We start from the raw sequence: 25,092 nt of genomic DNA, 5'->3' as shown, positions 1-25,092 counted from the left end.
TAGACCCTTCGGCCACTAGGCCGTACTACTCTGACCCCAAGGGGAAGTCGATTGCCTCTTTGGTTGTTAGGCCACCCTACCCCAAGAACGAGTTCAAGGAGCTACTCAGGGCCTGTCACTGCCCTCACCAGCGGACCGGCAAGACATCCCTCGATACTGATCCTTATAGGCCTGCGCAGTGCTCCTCTAAAAGCCCTCATCTTGGGTTGTTCAAACTCGGCTTTCAGACACATTGCCTTGCGGTCCAGCCCTGAATGAAGCTTTCATCCCTCCCTTCACAAGTGTTATGGAGGATACAGCATGCGGCGATAACCATAGGAATGTTATCAGCCAGGTCTAGTTTCTCATACAAACAGTGCCAGACAGCCTTCAAACGGCCAAAAGCACACTCCACTGTCATTCTGCACCTGCTCAGTTACTGAATCACACCTTGTTGCTGTCCGAAAAGAGCCATGGCATTAAGTGGTAGGCAGGGTCTCCAAGGATCCCAATGGGCATTTCCAATTCCCACACAGAGATCTTCTGGTCTGGGAAGAAAGTCCCCACATGCAGCTTCCTGACAGTAAATGGTCTGCAATGAGGCTCATGACTTTACAGCCTCACTGCCCGTGCCCTGTGCTGTCAATCAACCTTCTCTGTGGTAATATATTCCGATACCTAACCCTCTTCAGAAGGGAGAATTCTTGTATAATTATGGAAATTGAATATTTTTATTTGATCATTTTAATGAGACTAACATTGTACTCTTAACATTTTTCATGTATTTTGTTAAGTTTTCTCTGAATAATAATGAACTGTAGATCTTTGCTGGCCAGAGTTGGTGGATTGCACAGTGAGAATTTTAACTCTTTCTGTATCAAAAGCCTGCCTGTGGTGATAAATTTCTAAAATGACTCTGTTATTAATTGACTATAAAGAGTCCCTTAAAATATGATCAGCTTTAATAAATTTGAATAATCTAGCATAACCCTTTATATTGTTTAGGGACACTATTAAGTTTTGACTTTTAAAATCAATGTACTAAAATAACATTTTAATATCTTAGGTAATTTAAAATGTATTAATAATGAATTTTGATGGATTTTTCCCTAAATTCTCTCCCCCCCCCCCATTTTTTATAAGATATTTAGTGTGTTTCAAAAAATTGACAATAAAAACCAGGACTGGGAAGAAAATGACACAGGGAAAGAGAAATCCTATTTATATTCCTTTGCACTGAACTTGATTGGTCAAAAGGATAACTAGTTTTTCACTTGTGGAATCCAAATGAATTGAATTGCCATTCCCTTTCTAATGCTAATGTTTAGTTCCAGTATATTTATAGCAAACCACCACTTACAAAATAGACTAATAGAGCCATGAAAAAGATGCATGCACTGCAGCCTCTGTTGAAAGAGCTGCATTGATGTGAACTCCATACGGAGTAAGCACTGATTATATATTAGCAGGTACTTATTAAAGTGTGCTGTACTATGAGCTGCCATTTTGCTGTACTCCTACAGCAACAGCAGCATGACAGAATAAACTAGTGACACATCACTCTTCAATGGGGGTTGTGTATGTACATTTCCAGCATGCTTTAAAAACAAAAGGTAGTCACAAACTTTCAGGTAATCTTAACAGGAGGTGTTTGGCTAGAGCTTCATCTAGGGTTGCCAGATGGTTTAACCAAAAATACCGAACACCCCCCCCCAAAAAAACCACCGCTAAAAAAAATTCTGTGGAGGGGGGAAAAAAAGGAGGGAGGGGACAAAAAAAAGGAGGACCCCAACAGCAGTTATTAAGCAATAAATACATAAATAAATATGTATGATGGGGGCTAATTTGGCTACGACAAATCAGGAAAGAGATCTTGGAGTTATCGTGGACAGTTCTCTGGAAACTTCCATGCAGTGTGCAGCGGCGGTCAGAAAGGCAAATAGGATGCTAGGAATTATTAGGAAAGGAACAGAAAATAGGACACAGAATATCTTACTGCCCCTGTATAAAACTATGGTACGCCCACATCTTGAGTACTGTGTATAGATGTGGTCTCCTCACCTCAAAAAAGATATTTTGGCCTTGGAAAGGGTTCAGAAAAGGGCAATTAAAATGATTAGGGGTTTGGAACGGGTCCCATATGAGGAGAGGTTAAAGCGACTTGGACTTTTCAGTTTAGAAAAGAGGAGACTGAGGGGGGATATGATTGAGGTATATAAAATCATGAGTGGTGTGGAGAGGGCCGATAAAGAAAAGTTATTTATTAGTTCCCTAAATAGAAGAACTAGAGGACACCAAATGAAATTAATGGGTAGCAGGTTTAAAGCGAATAAAAGAAAGTTCTTTTTCACACAGTGTGTAGTCAACCTGTGGAACTCCTTGCCAGAGGAGGCTGTGAAGGCTAGGACTATAACAGAGATTAAAGAGAAGCTAGATAATTTCATGGAGGTTAGGTCCATAAAAGGCTATTAGCCAGGGGATAAAATGGTGTCCTTGGCCTCTGTCTGTCAGAGGCTGGAGAGAGATGACAGGAGACAAATCGCTTGATCATTGTCTTTGGTCCACCCTCTCTGGGGCACCTGGTGCTGGCCACTGTGGGCAGACAGGATACTGGGCTAGAAGGACCTTTGGTCTGATCCAGTATGGCCGTTCTTATGTTCTTATATAAATAAAATGTTTTCAAAAATTTAAATCATTAAAAAATAAAAAATCAGCATGGTCCCTTTAAAAAGAGGCTTTTTTTGTTTTTCTGTTCCAGTGTGGAGGGTGGGGGCTGGGTCCGGTTGCTGAGTGTGTCGTAGGGTTGCCAGGTGTTTAGTATTTTCGCCTCCTGGCAGGGGAAAAAATCAGAAAATACCGGACATTTTAGGTGTCTGGTATTTTCTGAATTTTTTTTACCGGACTGGAGGCGAAAATACCGGACTGTCTGGGTCAATAACAGACATCTGGCAAGCTTAGCTTCATCCAGTGAGCAGAGATGTTATATTCCCCAGGTGTCAGACACACCCACCGTTCCCTTCTCACTCATCACACTCTTTGACAAAAATGATAATTTATTGGGGGTTGCTCTCCCAGGCCATCTTGGCTTAGAGCCAAGGGCACCATTTAGTGGGAGCTAAAGGGGCTGTATCCCCTCCTTTATTTCACACTTGAAGTCTGCTTCGAGTGCATGCCCTAGCTCCAGAGGCAGCTCTTAAGTGCAATAGAGTTTGTGCTCCTCCCAGCTTTGCCTTTGGGGCAGGGAGTTTGTTTATAAACAGAGGGAGGCAGGATGATTAAGATAACAAAAGGCTTGTCATTCAGGTAATTGAAGGATAACTAGATGATCATGAAAACATTGCCAGGTACTCCACTTAATACAGGGGTAGGGAAGCTCAGGCCTGGGGGGTCAGATGTGGCTTCCTAGCTTGTCTGGATCTGGCCCCTGAGGTTCAGGGACACCCTCCCCTAGCATTGGGGAGCCTGCTTTGGTGCTCCCCCCACCATGCTGCCTCACCACAGGGCTGGAGCACAAAAAAACCACTAGACTGGGTCCCCCTAGGCCAGGGGTCTCCAACCGTTTTAAGCACGAGATCACTCCTTGAATTTAAGTGTAATCCAAGATCTACCTCAAACCCAAATACCTTTCTCCCACCTCCTTTATGCCCCTTCTCCGAGGCCCCACCCCTGCTTACTCCATCCTCCCTCCCTCCCCCATCCTCCTTCACTTTCACCAGGCTGGGGCAGAGGGTTGGGGTGCAGGCTCTGGTCTTGGATTAAGGGATTTGAAGTGTGAGAGGGGCTCTGAACTTAGCGTGGGGCAGGCAATTGGGGTGCTGGAGGGGGGTTCTAGGTGCAGGCTTTGGGAGGGTGTTTGGATGCAGGGGTACTCCGGGCTAGGGAAGGGATTTGGGGTGACAGAGAGGGGTCATGACTGGGGTCGGGTTTCAGGATGTGGGCTCCACCAGGGCACTATTTACCTCAGGTGGCTCCTGGGTGGTGGAGCAGTGGGGTTAAGGCAGGCTCAGCCCTGCCTTGGCCCTGCACTACACCCAAAAGCAGCCAACTCACTCCCTCCCAAGTCCTGTTGTGTCCCCTCTCTGCTCTGTGGAGACAGGATACAGAGTGGGAGAGGGGGCACCTTGACATCAAAACTCTCCTTTCCCTCCCCTCCCCTGTACAGAAAGCAAGAGGCTCCTGAGGGGACAGCTCCAAAGCAAAGGGCAGAAGGTGCACAGCAGCGGGGGGTGGGGCAGTTGAAGTGCTGGCACTTCATAGCCTCTTGGCCAAACCAGTCAAGATCATCTGTCAGAGGCTCCAAGCTCTACCAGTCGATCCCGATCGACTGGTTGGTGACCACTGCCCTAGGCTGTGGTGTGAGGGGAATGTCTCTCCTGTTCAGTGTGGGGCCATGTTAGTGAGGTTTTGTTTTTGTTGGTTGGTTGGGTTTTGCTGTTGTCGTTGCTTCTCATTTGTGTGTGGTCACTGATTTTTCCGTGGGTCAGTGGCTTCCAACCCCCAAAAAAGGTTCCTCACCCCTAATTTAAAAGATGGGGGGCGGGGGGGGGGGAGGAAGCAGGAAGAAATAGTGTGCTCCAAGGGACCAGTGCTATTCAACATATTCAGTATCTTCTTTTTTTCTCTTTAGCACCTGAGGAAGTAAGTTGTCGCTCATGAAAGCTTATGCTCTTAAAGACTTTGATTAGGGTATTAAAGTGCCACCAGATTCCTTATTGTGTTTGCTGATACAGACTAACGTGGATACCTCTCTGAAATGTATTCATAAATTACCTTGAAAAAAGGAGTGAACAGTGAGGTGGCGAAATTTGCAGATGCTACACAATTACTCAAAATAGGTAAGTCCAAAGCTGGCGGCAAAGAATTACAAAGGGCTCTCACAAAACTATGTGATTGTGCAACATGGTGGTAGATGGAATTCAGTGTTGATAAATGAAAGGTAATGATTAGGGCTCATCGACCATGGCGAAAACCCACTCGCCAGCCCTGCACTGCGCATGCACCAGACCTGCACTGCGCATGCGCGCACCGCCGGTGAACGGGGCGACCAGTTGAAATCTACTTGCCATGGGCAAGTATTTAAGTGGAGTTGTCAAGCCTTGGTAATGATAATAGAAAAGCATAATCCCAACTATACATTTAAAATGATAGGGTCTAAATTAGCTCTTACCAATCAAGAAAGAGATCTTGGAATCATTGTGGATAGTTCCTTGAAACATCTGCTCGATATACAGTGACAATCCGAAAAGCTAACTGAATAATGGGAATCATTAGGAAAGGAATAGATAATAAGGTGGAAAATATCATATTGTTTATGTAGAGAGCCATAGTATGCCCACATCTTAAATACTACATGCAGATCTGGTCACCCAATCTAAAAAAAGATATATTGGAGATGGAAAAAGCACAGAGAAAAGCAACAGAAATGATTAGGGGTAAGGAACAGCTTCCATATGAGCAGAGATTTAAAAGACTGGGGCTTTTCAGCCTGGAAAAGAGATGACTAATGGGCGAGGGGATATGTTAGAGGCCTAGAATATCATGAACGGTGTGGAAAAATAGACTAAGGAAACGTTTCATTCCATTACTAACATAATACAAAAAGCTCACCCAACTAAATTTATAAGCTGCAGATTTAAAACAAACAAAATAAATTATTTCTTTGCAGTCAACCTGTGGAACTCTTTGCCAGGGGATGGAGGAAAGGCCCAGACTATTACAGGGAACCAATAAGAATGAAATAAGTTCAAGGAGGATAGGTTCATCAATGGCTAATAGCCAGAATGAGTAGGGATGGGTCCCTAATTTCTGTTTGCCAGAAACTAGGAATGGGCAACAGGGGATGGATCATTTGATGATTGCTTCTTCTGTCCATACCTTCTGAAGCACCTGGCATTGGCCACTGTTGGAAGACCGGATACTGGGCTAGATGGACCATTGGTGTAACACAGTATAGCCATTTTATGTTCTTATATAGAGTCCAAATGTATCTGCTCCCTGCTGTAACACAGTGGACCCCACACTCTTCCCAGAGCTAAGATAGAGCTCAGGAGATCTGACAGTCTCTCTCTCTCTCTCTCTCTCCCCCCACCCTCTGGCGAGTTAGTAACGAAGTAAGAATATACATTAAAATGTTAAGGCTAACCAGTGACTTGCCACAACATGTCAGAACACGTTAATATTAGAGCTGAGTGGGTCCAATATTTATTTAATTTTCTTTCGTATATATAGGAATTAGATACAGTGTTCCTGTCAGCTAATTGTTAAATTATCTGCCCAAAAAACTAGAGTTTTCAAGAGCCTCAGTAGCCCCTGAAAAGGGGTGAGGGGTGTGTGTGTGTGTGTGTGGGAGGAGGAGGACAGATGGGGTTGAGGGCCCTCCCCCCATTTGCTGCATGGCTTATACTGAATATGCTCTCAGCAACACTGCTGAAACCATTGTCCCCAGTTTGCCCCCCCTTATTGCAGCATTCACAGCCCTCCCCATCAAAATCTGAAATGGTGCCCCTGCTAAGAGCCATTTGTGGACTTATCCTCCATGAACTTATTTAATTATTTTTTAACCCAGATTTTGGCCTTCACCACAGCTCCTGGGAACATGTTCCACAGATTGTCACACAATGCACTGTCAAAGTATTTCCTTAAGTTTGGTTTAAATCTGCTGCCTCTTCATTTCAGTGAGTGACCCCTATTTCTTGTGTTATATGAAGGGGTAACTAATACACCCCTTGTCATGGTCTCCATATCTTTCATGATTTTAAGGACCTCTATCACATTCCCCCCCCCCTCAATTTTCTCTTTTCCAAGATAAATAGTCCCAGCCTTTTTAATTTTTCCATATATGGAAGCTGCTCTGGGTTTTGCTGCCCTTCTCTCTACCTTTTTCCAATTCTAATATATCTTTTTTGAGGTGGAATGACCAGAACTGGACCCAGTATTCTAAGTGTGCGGTATAACAAGAGCATTATCATATTTTCTGGCTTCTTATCTATCTCTTTCTTAATGGTTCCTAACATTTTGTTATCTTGTTTGAATACCAAAGCACATTGAGCAGAGGTTTACAGAGAACTATCCATCATGACTCCAAGTTCTATTTCTTGAATGGTAAAAGCTCATCTAGATCCCATCACTGAGTATGTATAGTTGGGATTATGGTTTGCAGTGTGGGTTACTTTGCACTTATTAACATTCAGTTTCATCTGCCATTTTGTTGCCTAGTAAGATCCCTTTAACTCTTGGCATTCAGCTTTGGACTTAACTAGTGTGAGTAATTTCGTATCCCCTGCAACCTTCACCATCTCCTTCCCTTATTTTCTTTCTCCACCAGCTCTAGTGAAGTAAGATCTATTGTGTTGATCAGGGGGTTTGGATCCAAGACCCTGGCACTGATTTTTGGCAAAATCCCTTAACCTCTCTTTAATTCAGTTCACCCTTCTGTAAAACAGGGATAAAAACTATTGTATCAGGTATGGTAAACAGGTGCTGTGAGACTCTTTGAATTTATTAATGGATGTAATGCCCTTTGAAATCCTAAAATGAAAGGTGCTTCCACAAATGCTGCTTGTGGAAAGTTAGCTTTTGCTTCTTATTCTTATGTATTTTAGTAGTTATCTGAGAGTGGTAACAGCATATAATGCAGTGCAGAGAGTGTTTCCTTTCCTTTCCTTTCCTTTCCTTTCCTTTCCTTTCCTTTCCTTTCCTTACAATGTGTTCTATTTTCTGCAGAAATGGCAATGGACAATTTCCTTTAAAGGAATAGGAAAAATGTTCTTTCTTTGGCTATTCACTAACTAACATTTCATTAAGGGGAAGTTAATATGGCTAGGAGCACTGGGGTCAACATACATTGATCAGAAGTAGTAATTTACCAAACTATTATTATAGGAGAAACAGGAACCAGCCAATTATATTCTGAACTAATTTTTATTAATGCAAGAGAGGATAGCTATAAGAATTATGCTATAAATATACTTTAATTTTGATGTTACAATTTTTGAAGGGACACTGTCAAGTTGAAAATGACATTTCCTTTAGAACATTTCCCACCTACTATTGTTACAAGTAACATCTAAAATTACTGTAATTGAAAGGCTAGAAGAAAACTATTTTTTCTCTTTCTTCAGTTTATTTATTTTGTGTACTTGACAACACTTTTTTGAGTGGAACAGTTGCTCTTTGGGAGATAAATGAATGGCTATAGCTACAGGCTATTTTCCCCTAGATTATGCATATTATTCCTGTTATTGCCATGAACAAAGATGGATTAATCACAAATGCTGCAGCAAAGGCAAGAATGCTATTCACATACAGAGCTTCAATTTCAGAACACCAGTAAAAGCAAGTATGTTTGAACTTCTTCAGTCAACCAATCTGGTTATTCACACTACTGAAGGCCACAGCTTCCAGCTCTGTGTGCCTTAACCCCAACCACATTAAAAATCCTTTTCTAAGAATAATGAGTCCGCTGACACTTTAAAGACTAATAAATATATTAGAGCATAACCTTTTGTGAGATACAAACCACTTCCTCAGATGCTGAAGACAGGGTACAGAGATGGGAGTGTGATATCAGTTCTAATTAAATCAACATGGAAATTACCTATTGTGATATGAGAACCACTCATGTTTCTTTTCAACCCCCCCCCCCTTTTTTTTCCAGCGTGTCAAATTTGCATATAAATTCTAGCTCAGCAGTTTGTCTCTGCAGTGTGTTTTTTGAAGTTTTGTTTTATTTTATTTTATTTTTGCCTGAGAATGGCAACTTGCAAGTCAGGAACTGTGTGTCCAGGGAGGTTCAAATGCTCCCCCCACTGTTTTTTTGTGTGTGGACATTGATTTGTGTCCATTTATTCTATTGCATAGAGCCAGTCCGGTTTGTCCAATGTACATGGCAGCCGGGCATTGTTGCCACATGATGACATAGATCACATTAGTAGATGTGCACAGTGAGCCTTTGATGATACTTGTTTTTGCAGAAACAGACTAACATGGCTACCCCGCTGAAAACTTTTCTAAGAATGTGCACTTGGACTGTCATTCAAAACAGCTAGGCATTTCCGGATCATATTCTCCACTCCGTCTCAGTGCTCAACTGGAGGACCATGAATGCAGAGCTAGAATAATCTGTTAATGGAAGATCACACCTGCGTAAGGTATCCTCTGATGGATAGGGCTGGTGCAGCAGCAGCTCAGAAGCTAATTCTTCTCTCAGATGTGTAAGTGCCATAATGTGTGCGAGGAAAGGGGGCATGGCCAGGGCTTTGCTTATCCCCAGCAATGCTTAGTAACTGTTTTGTTTCTTAGGCTGAGTGGCAGCATGTGTAGACTACACTGTTCTAACTTATTACACTCTTCTAAGCATGGAGCTGACCCAACATGTAGCTGCCCAGGACCAAGGAAATGCAAGTCTAGTTTTACAGTATCATGGGACTATGACAGGCTATCTGGATTGTTAGTGGTCTGGGGAAGCAGGTTCTAGTTCTGTTAGTCCCCGTGTAGTGCTCCTAGTAGGAAATCCAACTCATCCAGACAGCAGCGTATTTTAATTTGGGGAGTGGGGGAGAGCTGTGTTAAGAATTGTCTATACTTGGAGCTGTTCAGAAGTAGCTCTTCCTGAATAATTCCATGTGGATGCCTTACTCCAGAACAGAGGCCCCATATTCCTGTTCCACTTAATACATGTAGCTTGAGCAAAGCAGGAACAGGACACACTTATTCTGGAGTCAGACTGTCTACACATGGAGTTTTTCAAGATGTTCAGTGCCTCAGCAGGAAGTACTTCCTTGAGCTGAATCAGATGCAGCGGTGACAACTTGGACTCAATCCTTTAAGGCAATGGGAGGAGAGGGTGGAGCTAGATTGTATTTGATGGTGGAACAGGGAATTTGTTGGCCTGAGCTGTGAAGATCTACCAGCTGGCCGGTATGTGTGATCTAGTTATATACTGTTTATTGCGAATATACAGCTTATTCAGATGCATGAAGTGAACATGGTTACAATCAGACTTTGGCTTTGTCTACATTTCTAAAATTAAAGCACAGCTGCTGCAGCACTTTAGTGTGTGGCCACGGCAGGAGCACTAGGAGAGAGCTCTCCCAGTGCTCAATGTAATTTATGCATTAAGCAGTTTATCACAGACTTTAAAGAGACATCTTGACAATGACATTATCTCACCCAAGATTCATCTAAATGTTAATATTCCCTTTTGATCTCTAAATCAACAGTTATAGCGATAGACCGGGAGGGAGAACTGTCTATTTATGTGATTAACATCTTAAAGATATAAGTAAGCACATATCTTACCTCTAATTTCTAACAGTACAGGTTAGCACTTCAAAGGTCTAGCCTAACCAGAACTGAGCGGCCTTAATAACCATGTTTGTACTTTTCTAACATGTCTCTATAGATTGACTCTGGGTCAGTCAGCCTGTAGGTATTTAACCCTTTCTGGCCATGAATCATACTTGGCATAAGATTGATTGTAGTTATATGACAGTGGTAGCAACAATGGTTTTTATGATCATATTATAATCAGATAACACCATGACATGCAATCCCAGAATAAAAACAAGTAGTCCTGTGGCACCTTAGAGACTAACCAAAACATAGAGAGAATCATGAGCTTTTGTTGGTAAAATCCACTCATCTGGTGAAGTGGGTTTTATCCAGGAAAACTCATGATTCTCTCTATTTTGGTTAGTCTCTTAGGGTATGTCTACACTACAGCGCTAGTTCAAACTAACTTAGTTCGAATTAGTTAATTCGAACTAAGCTAATTCGAACTAACGCGTCTAGAACTAAAAACTAGTTCGAATTAGCGTTTTGCTAATTCGAACTAGCAAGTCCACATTGAGTGGACTCTGAACAGGGCTTAAGGATGGCCGGAAGCAGTGCCGGCAGGGCATCAGAGGAGGACTTAGAGCATAGAGATGCTGTCTCAGGCTAGCCGAGGGCTGCGCTTAAAGGGTCCCGACCCCCACCCTGGACAGACAGTTCTAAGGGGTGCCCCGCTTGCAAAGCAGCCCTGGCTTGGAGTGCCCGGAGTACCCACACTGGGCACATCACAGCACTCGGCCATCAGCCCGGCTGCACTTGCCGCAGGCTGCCATCTGGGGAGAGGGGGCAATCGGGGGGCTGCAGGAGAGCTTCCACCCCCAGAAGCCCGCAGAGCCAGCCCAGTCCTCCCCATCGGGGGCTCGTACCCCATTCCTCCCTCACCTCCTTCCACTTACCCTTCCCTAGCCCCCCCTTCTTATTGATGTACAAAATAAAGATAACGTTTCTTCCAACATTGACTCTGTCTTTATTGAACAAAACTGGGGGAAACTGGGAAAAGGAGGTGGGAGAGGGGAAGAGAAAGGCTGGGAGAGGGGAGGGCAACTAACATGATCAGGGGTTGGGAACAGGTCCCAGATGAAGAGAGGCTACAGAGACTGGGACTGTTCAGCTTAGAAAAGAGGAGACAGGGGGGACAGGATAGAGGTCTCTAAAAGCAGGGGTTGGGTGGAGAGGGTGCATTCATAAAAGTTCTTCATGAGTTCCCATAAAGAAGGACTAGAGGACACCAAAGGAAAGGAATGGGTAGCAGGCTTGAAACTAGTAAGAGAAAGTTGTTGTTCTTCCCAAAGCAAATAGTTAACCTGTGGAACTCCTTGCTGCAGGAGGCTGTGACGGCTACAACTAGAACAGAGTTGAAAGGGAAGTGAGATCAAGTCATGGAGGTTGGGTCCATGGAGTAGTCTTAGCCAGGGGGTAGGAGTGGTGTCCCTGCCCAAAGTTTGTGGAAGGCTGGAGAGGGATGGCACGAGACAAATGGCTTGGTCACTGTCTTCGGTCCATCCCCTCCAGGGTCCCTAGGGTTGGCCACTGTCGGCAGACAGGCTACTGGGCTAGATGGACCTTTGGTCTGACCCAGTACGGCCATTGTAAGCTCAGGGCTCAGGGTCGGGGGTCTCAGTGGACCCCCTTGATTTTCATGCACACCTGCTCCTGGGTGGCCAGGCTGGCAGCTCTCCTGCCCTAGACGGCCACTTTCCTGTGCCTAGTGCGGAGATCGTGGACGAGGTCCACGATGTCCGCACTAGCCCAGGAAGGTGCCTGCCTCTTGCAGTCCAGGGCAAGCTCCCGGGAGCCGCCAGCCTGGTCCCGGGAAGAGGGGGTGGGCTGGGGGACATAGGGTGGGTGGCTCGAACCGTGCCAGGTGCAGGGTCTGCTGGCTGGGTGCTGGCAGGCTTGCACCTGGCACGGGCACCGTAGCCAGCCCGTGCCCCTTTAAGGGGTCCGGGGCTGGGAAGGGGGCATAGAGTTTCCCTGGTGTTGGCCAGAGTGGCCACCAGGGAAACCTGGGGAGGGCTAGCCTCCCACTAATAGCTAGTTCGAACTAGGCTTAATCCTCGTAAAATGAGGTTTACCTAGTTCGAACTAAGCGCTCCGCTAGTTCGATTCAAATTCGAACTAACGGAGCGCTAGTGTAGCGCCTATTAAAGTTAGTTCGAACTAACGTTCGTTAGTTCGAACTAACTTTGTAGTGTAGACATACCCTTAGATGCCATAGAACTACTCATTTTTAAAGTTACTAACACTGTTACCCCTCTGAGACTTTTAATTCTAAATTAAAACAACAAATAGTCTGGTAGCACTTTATAGACTAACAAAACTCGGCTACTCCCTGAAGCTTCAATTCCAGAATACTTAGTGTTGTTACAACAAAGATAACATTAGCCCAGAAAGTCTCATTTGCTGGCGCTAATACTAGTATTCTTAAATCAGTTGCAAAACTTCTAAATTTAATGCACTAGTCTCTGAAAATATACTATTACATTATTCCTATTTTAGAAGCAAAACTGTGAACAGCTGCAAGCATGTAGGAACACAAGAATGGTCGTATTGGATCAGACCAATGGTCCATCTAACCTAGTATTGTATGTTATGGCAGTGACCACTGCCAGATGCTTCCCAGGGGAAGAACATAATAGGCAATTTGAGTGATCAATCCCTTGTTGTCAAGTCCCAGCTTCTAGTCCTCAGAGGTTTAGGGACACGCAGAGCATCGGATTGCAACCCTTACTGTCTTGACGAATAGCTGTTGATGGTCCTATCCTCTATGAATTTATCTAATTCTTTGTTGAACCCAGTTATACTTCTGGCCTTCACAACATTGCCTGGTAAGAAATTCCATAGGTCGACTGTGTGTTGTGTGAACTACTTCCTAGTATTTATTTTAAATCTGATTCTTATTAATTTCATTGAGTGAGTCATGGCTCTTGTGTTATGGGAAGTAACTTTTATCAAATTTCCCCTCAGTCATCTCTTTTCTAAGATGAACAATCCCAGTCTTTTCAATCTCCTTACACATGGAAGCTGCTCCATACCCCTAGCCAGTTTTGCTCCGCTTCTCTCTACCTTTTCCACTGCTCTTTTTTTTTTATTATTTAGATGGCTACTGGAAATGCACGGTAGTCCAGGTGTGGGCATACCTTTCATTTATAAAGTGGTACTGATGGTTTCTGTCTTATCGATTCCTTTCTTAATGGTTCATGTTGGTGAACTTTTTTGATTGCTGATGCACATTGAGCACGTTTTCAGAGAACTAACCACAATGACTCTAACTTTTCTTTCTTGCATGGTAAAAACTCATTTAGACACTATCATTGTGTATGTATGTTTGGCATTATATTTTCCAATGTGCATTACTTTGCACTTATCAACATTGGATTTAATCTGCCATTTTGTTGCTTACACCCCCATTTTGTAACTCTTCACAGTCTGATTTGGACTTAACTATTTTTAGTAAATTTGTACAGTCTGTAAATCTTGCCATCTCACTGTTAACTCCTTTTTCCAGATCATTTAGGAATAGGTTTTTGACCCAATACTGATCCTTGAAGCTCCCCTTTATTTACCTTTCTCCACTGTGAAAACTGATCATTTGTTCCTTTCCCTTGACCTTTTACCAATCCATGAGAGGACCTTCCTTCTTATCAAATGATAGCTTACTTTGCTAACAAGCTTTTGGTGAGGAATCTTGTTAAAGACTTTCTGAAAATACAGGTACACTATGTCCATTGGACACCCTTGTCTATATTTATTGATGCTCTCAAAATATTCTAATGGATTTTAGATCTAAGAGTCTTCAGAGGCACCACTATTAGAAATTCTCAATGTAACATCCATTGTCAACTGTATTAGAGTCTGAAATTCAGATAAAAAGCATAATTTTCTGATGGTCAGCCCAACTGATGTGCAGTTCTCCTGCATTCATGTCCTGCATCTGTTAATGATTTGCCATATGAATGCAAATCACTTAAAACCTGTGCCTCTGTTTCTCCAGTAGTAAAATGAGGATGATAATTATCTTTCAGGGGTGCTATAGGCCTGACGAGAGTGTGAGTGTTTAATAAATGCTTTGAGATCCTTGCATGAAAGCTTCTATATAAATTCAAAGTATTTCATGCTATTGGCATACAATTGTATGGTATTTTCCAAATAGCTGCATAAAGACAGCGTAGGAACAGGTTACTGACAAATATGACACTTTCTTCTGTGCTCACAGTTCTGAATGCTCTGTAGGAGATGGGAAGGGAGTTCTATTTTCCTCATTCTTACCTTGTATAAAATTTGAATACACTGTACAGGCTACATCATTTCTTATGATACTAAGGTGCTGCAAATACTACACATGACTACTTGCACATTTGATGTGGTACAGTTGTCTTAAGGTGGATTCAGTTATGCTGGAATTGCTTATTTCTATATGGCAATATGCTATACTACTATAAGGCACCTATACATGCTAAAGGTTTTATTCATATAATTATCTTCTTAAAAAACATGCCTCTTATCAATATTGTTATACTAGTACAAAATCGTTTGTGTTTAGTAATGTATAGGCCTGTGGCTGAGCTCAAGTCCAGTAAAGGTAAAAAAGTTTCTATCAGGATCACAAAGTTTCCATTCAGTTAGAACTATCTGGGTGCACAACTCAAGTATGCAAGATTAGGCTTGGATCTCTGAGGCATACAGCGACAGTGGAACAATAACCACTCTGTCAATGTGATGTTATAATGATCAGTGCAGACAGCCTTTCCACCAGTAGGTGGTGCTGTTTCTTTCACGTACTGTTGTGTAGATATCATGATTGTGTCAGAGATGGCAATTTCCTGCAATATCCTTGAAGAACTTTATTGAATTAAATTTAAATATCTTTGGGAGTAAATGCAAAGTTATGTATTATTGTGAACCAGGATAGTATGTAAACTCTTTAGTAGGGATTTTAAATATCAGTTAATTGAATAGTTGACTAACCTCATGAATTCTTATTGGTTACTCAACTATTCTATAGTCCCCGGGGGTGGGGCCAGCAGCCAGTGTGCTCCAGCCCCACTCCCAAGGAGCCCCCTGTCACACCGCGCTGTTGCCTCTGATACAGAGGCAGCAGCGTGGGATGTCAGGTGGGAGTTAGTCCACAAGGGGAGGCAGTTTAAAAACCAGCTCCTCATGCAGACCAGCTGCCTGTCACCCTGCGCTGCTGTCTGGGGGAAAGAGGGTGGCTGAGCTCTTGGACCTGGTGCAAGCCAGAACTGAGCTGAGCTTCCTGCTTGCCTGGCTCCTAATACACTTACACTGCGACTCTGCATTTAAAGTCCCGGACCCCAGCGTGAGCCAGGACTGAGCCAGGCTGCTGGCCAGCCTGCTAAAAAATGTACTGGCAAGGGGCAGGGGGAATGCATGTTGTCTACTCTATAGCATTAACCTATACGCTTTTGCTTATTGGTTAATCCATTAATTGACTACATTATTACATCTATACTCAGGACAGGGGCGGGGAGGTAGATGTGATCAGGCCTAGAAGTTAAAAGGTCTATATTGAGAAGGTAAGTGAGGTATCATCTTTTATGGAACCAATTTCTGCAGAGAGATGCTTTCGAGCCACACAGCTCTCCTTCAGGTCTAAAAATATGGTTAAAATATTGAAAACGTGGCAGTCAATAATAAAATTCTGGAATAACAAATAGTAAATGGATTCCACAGGAAATCGCCACCTCTGGTTATGTAAAAATCCTGTCTGTTGAAGTGACACCCTGAGGAGAAGGTATTTCCACGTTCCTGTCCCTGGCGATCAGAGGCTTGAGATATATAAAGAAATGGATGAACTGCCCAACTGCATGTTCAGGTTCTGAATCTGAGCTAGCAATTAACTTGGCACCACAAGGAAAACTCAGCTGTGGACTGTTTCCTCTAAGCTGCCTATTAAGCCCTGTGTAGGAGCTCAGGGCTACAGCGAGGAGAGATGCCTCTCCCCAAACCTGCCACAGCCATGGGAAAGGCACCGCTTCCTGCTTGTCTCTGCACGGAGCTGCCCCAGAGCTGCTGCGGCTGGGGGACAGCCCCCCCCCCTTACTTTGGCCCTCACCCAGCCTAGCTCAGACCTACTCCAGCTGGAGGACAGGAGCCCCCTCCCCTGACCATGTCTACTGGGGTACGTCTAGACGACAGGCTTTTGTCGACAGAAGTTCTGTTGACAGATTCTGTCGACAAAGCTTCTGTCGACAAAGAGCGTCTAGACTACATCCAGTTCTGTCAACAAAGCAAGCCGCTTTGTCGATGTGACAGTGTAGACACAAAGGACAGTGTAGATGCAATAATGCCTTCTGTTGACTGAACTCTGTTGACAAAAGGCGTTATTCCTCATAGAATGAGGTTTACAGCTATCGACAAAACTGCTGAGTTCTGTTGACGTTATGTCGACAGAACTCAGTGGCAGTGTAGACGCAGGTATAGTTTTGTTGACAAAAGTTCACTTTTGTCAACAAAACCCTATAGTCTAGACACACCCTCGGAGTGACCTTGGAGAGACACCTGTTGCTGCAGTGCTGCACCCCAAACTCTTCATCTTCACCCTAACCCCAGAGCTCCCAACCCCATCCAGAGCTCTCACCCTGTACCCCAGCCTTGAACCCCCTCTTCCACCTCAAACCCCTCATTCTGCCCGGCCCCAACCCAGAGCCCTCACTCTTCAGCACCCTAACCCTGTGGCCCAGTCCTGAGCACCCTCCCACAGCCCAGCCTCTCACTCACACTGCCCATGTGCACTGCCCACTTTTCTTGTGTGCACCAACATGGAGGTGACGCAGAATGCACAGAAAGTTAGAGGGAACACTGGCTGTGGGTTTTGAAGAACAGCTCCCAGAGCCCAAAGCTGGAACTGGGGTAACCCCTAATAAGCTTGGAAAAACAATGGTTGGGAGGGAATCTCTTCTAAGCTGGGTTTCCTGTTGCACCAAGGGGGAAAAATACAGGTGCAGTTGCCTTGACCATAAGAAGGGCCATACTGGGTCAGACCAATGGTCCACCTAGATTAATATCTTCTCTGCCAACAGTGGTTGGTGCCAAATATTTCAGAAGGAATGAACTGGAAAGGGCAATTATCAAGTGATCCATCTGCAGTCATCCAGCTCCTGCTTCAGGCAATCAGAGGTTTAGAGACACACAGAGCATGGAGTTGTTGCTGACTAACTTAGCTAATAGTCATTGAATGGCCTAGTATCTATGAACTTTTGGTGTGGCAACATTTTCAAGGCAGCAAACGTCCTTTTGTCTGAGAAGACACAATGCAGGACAATGTAGCACTTTAAAGACTAACAAGATGGTTTATTAGATGATGAGCTTTCGTGGGCCAGACCCACTTCCTCAGATCTGAGGAAGTGGGTCTGGCCCACGAAAGCTCATCATCTAATAAACCATCTTGTTAGTCTTTAAAGTGCTACATTGTCCTGCATTTTGCTTCAACTACCCCAGACTAACACGGCTACATTTCTATCACTATTCTGAGAAGACAGTGATTGCCCATACAGATGAGACTGGAATCTGTGAGTACTTGTCAGACTTTGAACTATTGTTGCTCTCTGTGAATGAGTGGAATGATGGAGAAGGCACCAGAATAGGGAGCAATGTTTTTGAACAGTGATGGTAAAGCCTTTTATAAGTAGCTTCCCAGTGTGGCTGGTGGATCTTACAGACAGTTACACATTTCTATGACAGCTACTACAATCTACATACCCCACCTGCTACGAGTAGGGAACTGATTCTATTGAAATACTAGAAAAAATGACAATCTAGGAGGCCATAGGTAGAGGAACCCCCGCCTAGTTATTTATATGCATTTATGAATCTATTCAATAGGACTTTTCTTCCACCGCCATGTCGGGGAGATGGTTTGAGAGAAATGACTGAACTGAATCTGGAACTGGCAATACAAATGGGAGGAAGGGGCTAACACCAGTGGTAAACCATAAGAGAATTCTGTGTGAAAAGTCAGTTTACAAATGTCAGGGAGCTTCATAACCTTCTATTAAAGGAAGTTAACAATAACATTCTGGGATACCTTGGGACAGCATAATACAGAGTGAAAAATTATTAATCACCAACCACTGCAGGAGAAATCCAGCCCTTACTGAACTTAGTTTCTGTATACTAAATGGATTTCTGTAGTGACCAATATTTCTAGTGCTGTTATATTAGACCTGGATTTCATCTGAGGTCATCATAAGAACTTCTGGTAGGTGAGAGGTTAATAGAACAAACTTGTTCCTAATATTCAGTTACCTCTGCTGGATGTGGGTAGAAGGAAATATGGACCATGGGAGGCAACTTTTGGGGTCCTAGAGATGCCTCTATCATGACTACAGCATGTTAGAAATGAATTGCTCCTAGTGGTGCCTCAGAATAAAGTTGTGGTGAAGACCGATCATTGTACAATAATGCCCCTTAGGCTAAAAGTCTGCTGCAGGGAATCAGTAGGTGTGTTTGAAACTACCGCTTTCCAATCAGGACTGCTGTTTCACAGAACTCTGTTTTGAACTGGACCAGAGGGTGAGTTATGGGAAAGCAGAATTAATGTGACTGACCAGCATAAGTGATGGAAACTAGGGTGTAGGGGATGCTGCAGTAGTCCCTGAAGAAGGGTGTTCCATTGTATACAGGACTTAGTTTGATTCAATGTTTCGCACCCACACTATAAAAGTTATTCCAGCACCCTTGCTGATCAGTAAATGTAGCTAGTAAAAAATCAGACCATGGGGAGAGAATTCAATGTAATTGATTGTTTCGAAGCCTCTCACAGAGCAGAGGTCAAGAACTGTGAAGCACACCAGTTATTAAAAGAGCGAGACGGTAATTTGACAGAAGCATCTGTAGACGATGACAAAAGGAAGTAATTACAATAGCAGTTCTTCTGGTATGCTTATGTGTTTTCCAGGAACAGTGAAGGACTTGGGGAAATATGACCAGCAATATTGGACTGTGCTTGAGCCAGAGGATATTCCGCTGAGGCCATCCCTCTGTTGGATTCACCTGCCATATCAGGTAGCATTAAAAGAGAAGTTAAAATGCATACTGCAGGATTGCATGTGTGACCAATCTGAATCACCTTAAGTATCCTCAACTGTAACTGTAACAGGCCCGTGGTGACAGATAGGCATTGAGCTGCCTGGAAATGAATAGGTACCCACTTACCCACATAGTAAACATTGTGGATAAAATGTCAGGGGAAGCAAAATATTTTAGTATTTTGGCATCTGGATAACATCATATGAAAATAGCAACTGAAGATCAACAGACCTTGTCGGATTGTTTCAATTGTTCAATCAACAATCCCTGTGGATTGTTTCAATTCTGATGCATGTTTTTCAGATTCATGAATTCAACAGAGATGTTTCAGAGGTTAGTAAATGATTTTACAAAGTTCAGAGAAATGAAGATATCTTCATATACTTAAATTTCTTCATTTGTTTCCATAATTCACAGAAGGAACATGCTGTAGGAGTACAAAGGATTTTAAGGTCTTGTAGAGAGTCAGTATTTAAACTTGCAGGAAACAAATGTTGGTTTGTGAGGTGTCATCATTTTTCAGAGAGGATAAGTTGGAGCCTAAACCCCTCAAAATGAATGTTATAAAAAATAGAAGGTCCTAAATGGTCTTACATACAAGGTAGAGGTATAGTGGTTTGTAGACATTCCACTGAACAGACACCTCTGCACATTCTCTGATATATCTTGAATCCTGTTTTATAGACAAATTATAGACACTTTACCATGTGTAACTCCTCCTGTTCACTAGCCTATTATGAGGTTGTTCAACATAAGGGAAGCCTTGAGACTTTTCACACAACTCTGTGAGACTAGGCCTGAGGCTCCTTTATGTGCTCTGTGTATAGGTGTGTGTGCATGTCAGACCACACAGACTCAAACCATCAGGAACAGGCTTTATTCTATAAAAACACAAAACAAGATCAGAGTTCAGCAGCCCCTCCTCTGCCTGCAGCCTCTGTGCTTTCAGCTCAGTTACTGCTGAGACTCTGTTGGGGGCAAAGGGTACCTGCTGGCAGGAACCAGGACATTTTCCCAACAAGCTGCAGTTTGTAGTTTTCAGGGCTGCTGCTGAAGCACACAGGACCTTGAGTTACACATGCATACTTACAGCCTACAGTTCAACCCAAGCATATCTGGTGATTGTACTTCCACTGTATCAAATGCAAGTTGCATCTGTCCTCCTGCAGCCACATGCGCATGTGTATTTACCACTTGGGCTCACTTAGTTCCCACTTATGAAACAAGTGTAGTTTTCAACTGTGGTATCCCACCATTTTTTAAATACATTTTCTGAAGTTGCATGCAAAACTTCATAACAAAGAAATGGCAGAGACTCTGAAATTCACTATGGACTTGGCTATTGCTACTGAATCTACATTGATGGTGCTCAAATTCCAGAGACATGGGCAGCACTATACAAGCCTTAGTTAGCTGAATCTCATTTTTTGTTTTTGTTTTTGCCATTCACTGAAGCTCCGTTGACATAACAAGCGGTTAACAACCTATCTCATTTGTTCACAGCCACATTCTTCAGTTCTCTGCTCCTGGGTTCTTGTAATAACTGAGGCAGTTAGGGTGTGTTACCCATCCCATAGTGCTCATGGGGGACCCTCCCATACAGCCATCTGGTAGCACCTCCTGTAGGAACCCTCATACAGCCACTCCCTCTCACCCCATCTTATAGCACCCATAGGGGACTCTCCTGTACAGCCATTGCCCTCCCACCACATCCCAGAGTGCCTCCTCTAGGAACCTTCATACAGCCACCCCCCCTGCAATCCCATCCCATAGCCCCTCCTCTGGGAGCCCTCCAGCCAGCCTGCTGCCACCCCTTCCCATAGCACCCCCTGGGGGATCCTCCCACAGCCAACCCCTAACAGCCCTTCCCATAGCGCCTCCTGGGGATCGTCCTGCAGCCAACCCCCTACCACCCCTTCCCATAGCGCCCCCTGGGGGATCGTCCTGCAGCCAACCCCCTACCACCGCTTCCCATAGCGCCCCTGGGGGATCCTCCTGCAGCCAACCCCTACCACCGCTTCCCATAGCGCCCCCTGGGGGATCGTCCTGCAGCCAACCCCCTACCACCGCTTCCCATAGCGCCCCTGGGGGATCCTCCTGCAGCCAACCCCTACCACCGCTTCCCATAGCGCCCCCTGGGGGATCCTCCTGCAGCCAACCCCTACCACCCTTTCCCATAGCGCCCCCTAGGGATCCTCCTGCAGCCAACTCCTTCCATCCACATCCTATAGCGCCCCCTAGGGATCCTCCTGCAGCCAACCCCTACCACCCTTTCCCATAGCGCCCCCTAGGGATCCTCCTGCAGCCAACCCCTACAACTCCTTCCCATAGCACCCCCTGGGGGATCCTCCTGCAGCCAACCCCTAAAACCCCTACCCATAGCGCCCCCTAGGGATCCTCCTGCAGCCAACCCCTACCACCCCTTCCCATAGCGCCCGCTAGGGATCCTCCTGCAGCCAACTCCTTCCATCCACATCCTAGAGCGCCCCCTAGGGATCCTCCTGCAGCCAACCCCTACCACCCTTTCCCATAGCGCCCCCTAGGGATCCTCCTGCAGCCAATCCCTACAACCCCTTCCCATAGCGCCCCCTAGGGATCCTCCTGCAGCCAACCCCTACCACCCCTTCCCATAGCGCCTCCTAGGGATCCTCCTGCAGCCAACCCACTACCAACCCTTCCCATAGCGCCCCCTAGGGATCCTCCTGCAGCCAACCCCCTACCATCCCTTCCCATAGGGCCCCCTAGGGATCCTCCTGCAGCCAACCCCTACCACTCCTTCCCATAGCGCCCCCTAGGGATCCTCCTGCAGCCAACCCCTACCACACCTTCCCATAGCGCCCCCTAGGGATCTTCCTGCAGCCAACCTCTACCACCCCTTCCCATAGCGCCCCCTGAGGATCATCCTGCAGCCAACCCACTACCAACCCTTCCCATAGCGCCCCCTGAAGGTCATCCTGCAGCCAACCCACTACCAACCCTTCCCATAGCGCCCCCTAGGGCTTTTCCTGCAGCCAACCTCTACCACCCCTTCCCATAGCGCCCCCTGGGGATCATCCTGCAGCCAACCCACTACCAACCCTTCCCATAGCACCCCCTAGGGATCCTCCTGCAGCCAATCCCTATTACCCCTTCCCATAGCGCCCCCTAGGGATCCTCCTGCAGCCAACCCCATACTAACTCTTCCTATAGCGCCCCCTAGGGATCCTCCTGCAGCCAACCCCTACCACCCCTTCCCATAGCGCCTCCTAGGGATCCTCCTGCAGCCAACCCACTACCAACCCTTCCCATAGCGCCCCCTAGGGATCCTCCTGCAGCCAACCCCCTACTAACCCTTCCTATAGCGCCCCCTAGGGATCCTCCTGCAGCGAACCCCCTACTAACTCCTCCCATAGCGCCCCCTAGGGATCCTCCTGCAGCCAACCCCTACCACCCCTTCCCATAGTGCCCCCTGGGGATCTTCCTGCAGCCAACCTCTACCACCCCTTCCCATAGCGCCCCCTGGGAGATCCTCCTGCAGCCAACCCCCTACTAACCCTTCCCATAGCGCCCCCTAGGGATCCTCCTGCAGCCAACCCCCTACCATTCCTTCCCATAGCACCCCCTAGGGATCCTCCTGCAGCCAACCCCTATTACCCCTTCCCATAGCGCCCCCTAGGGATCCTCCTGCAGCCAACCCCCTACTAACCCTTCCTATAGCGCCCCCTAGGGATCCTCCTGCAGCCAACCCCCTACTAACCCTTCCTATAGCGCCCCCTAGGGATCCTCCTGCAGCGAACCCCCTACTAACTCCTCCCATAGCGCCCCCTAGGGATCCTCCTGCAGCCAACCCCTACCACCCCTTCCCATAGTGCCCCCTGGGGATCCTCCTGCAGCCAACCTCCTACCATCCCTTCCCATAGCGCCCCGTAGGGATCCTCCTGCAGCCAATCCCTATTACCCCTTCCCATAGCGCCCCCTAGGGATCCTCCTGCAGCCAACCCCTACCACCCCTTCCCATAGCGCCCCCTGGGGATCTTCCTGCAGTCAACCTCTACCACCCCTTCCCATAGCGCCCCCTGGGGATCATCCTGCAGCCAACCCCCTACCACCTCTTCCCATAGCGCCCCCTAGGGGTCCTTCTGCAGCCAACCCCCTACCACTCCTTCCCATAGCACCCCCTAGGGATCCTCCTGCAGCCAACCCCTATTACCCCTTCCCATAGCGCCCCCTAGGGATCCTCCTGCAGCCAACCCCCTACTAACCCTTCCTATAGCGCCCCCTAGGGATCCTCCTGCAGCCAACCCCCTACTAACCCTTCCTATAGCGCCCCCTAGGGATCCTCCTGCAGCGAACCCCCTACTAACTCTTCCCATAGCGCCCCCTAGGGATCCTCCTGCAGCCAACCTCCTACCATCCCTTCCCATAGCGCCCCGTAGGGATCCTCCTGCAGCCAACCCCCTACCACCCCTTCCCATAGCGCCCCCTGGGGATCTTCCTGCAGTCAACCTCTACCACCCCTTCCCATAGCGCCCCCTGGGGATCATCCTGCAGCCAACCCCCTACCACTCCTTCCCATAGCGCCCCCTAGGGATCCTCCTGCAGCCAACCCCTATTACCCCTTCCCATAGCGCCCTCTGGGGGATCCTCCTGCAGCCAACCCCCTACCATCCACATCCTATAGCGCCCCCTGGGGACACGCCCACACACTCCCCTGTCTCTTGGCTCCCGCCTTCCCTCCCTTGGTCCCGGCGCACTTGCCTTTGGCGCCCAATCCGCCCCCTAGCGGGCGGAACCACCTGTCGCAGCCGTGATGGGGGGGGCGGGGGGAGGCGGCTAGGCGCGGGACTGAACGTGCGCGCTCGTTGGCTCCCTCGCGGCGGGCGGGGACGGCGCGCAGCCTTTAGCGGGCGGTGTCTTCCCCCTCCAGCTTTTCCCTGCGCTGCTCCCCGAGGGCCTACCCCCGCCTCAGATCCCGAGTGGGCCGCTCCGACGGGAGGGGGGGGGCGGTTCCGCCGCCATTTTGTTTGTGTGCGGGCCGACGAGCGGGCTCCGGCTGCCGCGGCGCGAGGAGGGGGAGGCCTCGGGGAGCCAGGCGGGCGGCCCCATCCTCCGGAGACATGTACATCAAGCAGGTAGGGCGAGGCCGGGCCGCGCGGGGAGAGGGCAGCCGGGCGCTGTGGGGCGCAGGCCCCACTGAGGGGGGGGGAGCGGCTCGGCTCGGCTCTGGGCCCCCCACTTCGGGGGCTCGTTGGCAGCGCAGAGCGGCTCCAGGCCCTGCCCTGAGGGAGGCTCCCTTCTGCCGCCGCTTGGCTTCCTGCAGAGCCTGCTGCATCCCTGCTCGGGGCGGGGGGGCTGCAGCGGGCAACGTCCTCAGCCCCTGGGGGCAGGGAAGTGGGGGGGGGCAGAGCTCAGCCCCCCCCGACTGTGTAAATAACACCCCCCCCGGCGCTCGGAGGGTGCTCGCTGGCCCAGGTGTGGGGGAGCCTGGCAGGCCTGCAGCCCCGTGCCCGCGAGGGAGCGGAGAGGCGGCGCGTGTTGGCGCCCGGGGTCAGCGGGAACAGAACCCGGGCTGGACCGCCGAGCGAGGCAGCGGGTCTCAGGGTCGGAGCGTGGCGGTGGCGGGACTCTCCTCCCAGGGCGCAAGAGCGACCGCGTGTTTGTAACGCCCCCGTAGAGTGCCCAGGGCACCCGTCTGGATGGCAAATCGCTTTTCGTTCGCCAGTCTCTGTCTTTCTCTTGAAGTTTTCAGAT

The 25,092-nt window shown here is 47.1% G+C and overlaps 1 protein-coding gene across 1 annotated transcript in view; it reads left to right on the top strand.

Annotated features, from left to right (window-relative positions):
* Positions 1-24,203: 24,203 nt before the first annotated feature.
* Positions 24,204-25,092, top strand: part of SMC3 (structural maintenance of chromosomes 3) — a 71,003-nt gene continuing 70,114 nt past the window's right edge. The window contains exon 1 of the mRNA XM_075935490.1: positions 24,204-24,473. Coding sequence (XP_075791605.1) covers positions 24,459-24,473 — 15 coding nt within the window. The 5' untranslated portion in view covers positions 24,204-24,458. The remainder of the gene's footprint in view (positions 24,474-25,092) is intronic.

The sequence above is a fragment of the Pelodiscus sinensis genome, chromosome 8, assembly GCF_049634645.1.
Source record: "Pelodiscus sinensis isolate JC-2024 chromosome 8, ASM4963464v1, whole genome shotgun sequence".
In the NCBI taxonomy this organism is placed as follows: domain Eukaryota; kingdom Metazoa; phylum Chordata; order Testudines; family Trionychidae; genus Pelodiscus; species Pelodiscus sinensis.
Note: the sequence above shows the minus strand (reverse complement) of the source record. Positions and strands in the feature narration are given on the sequence as shown.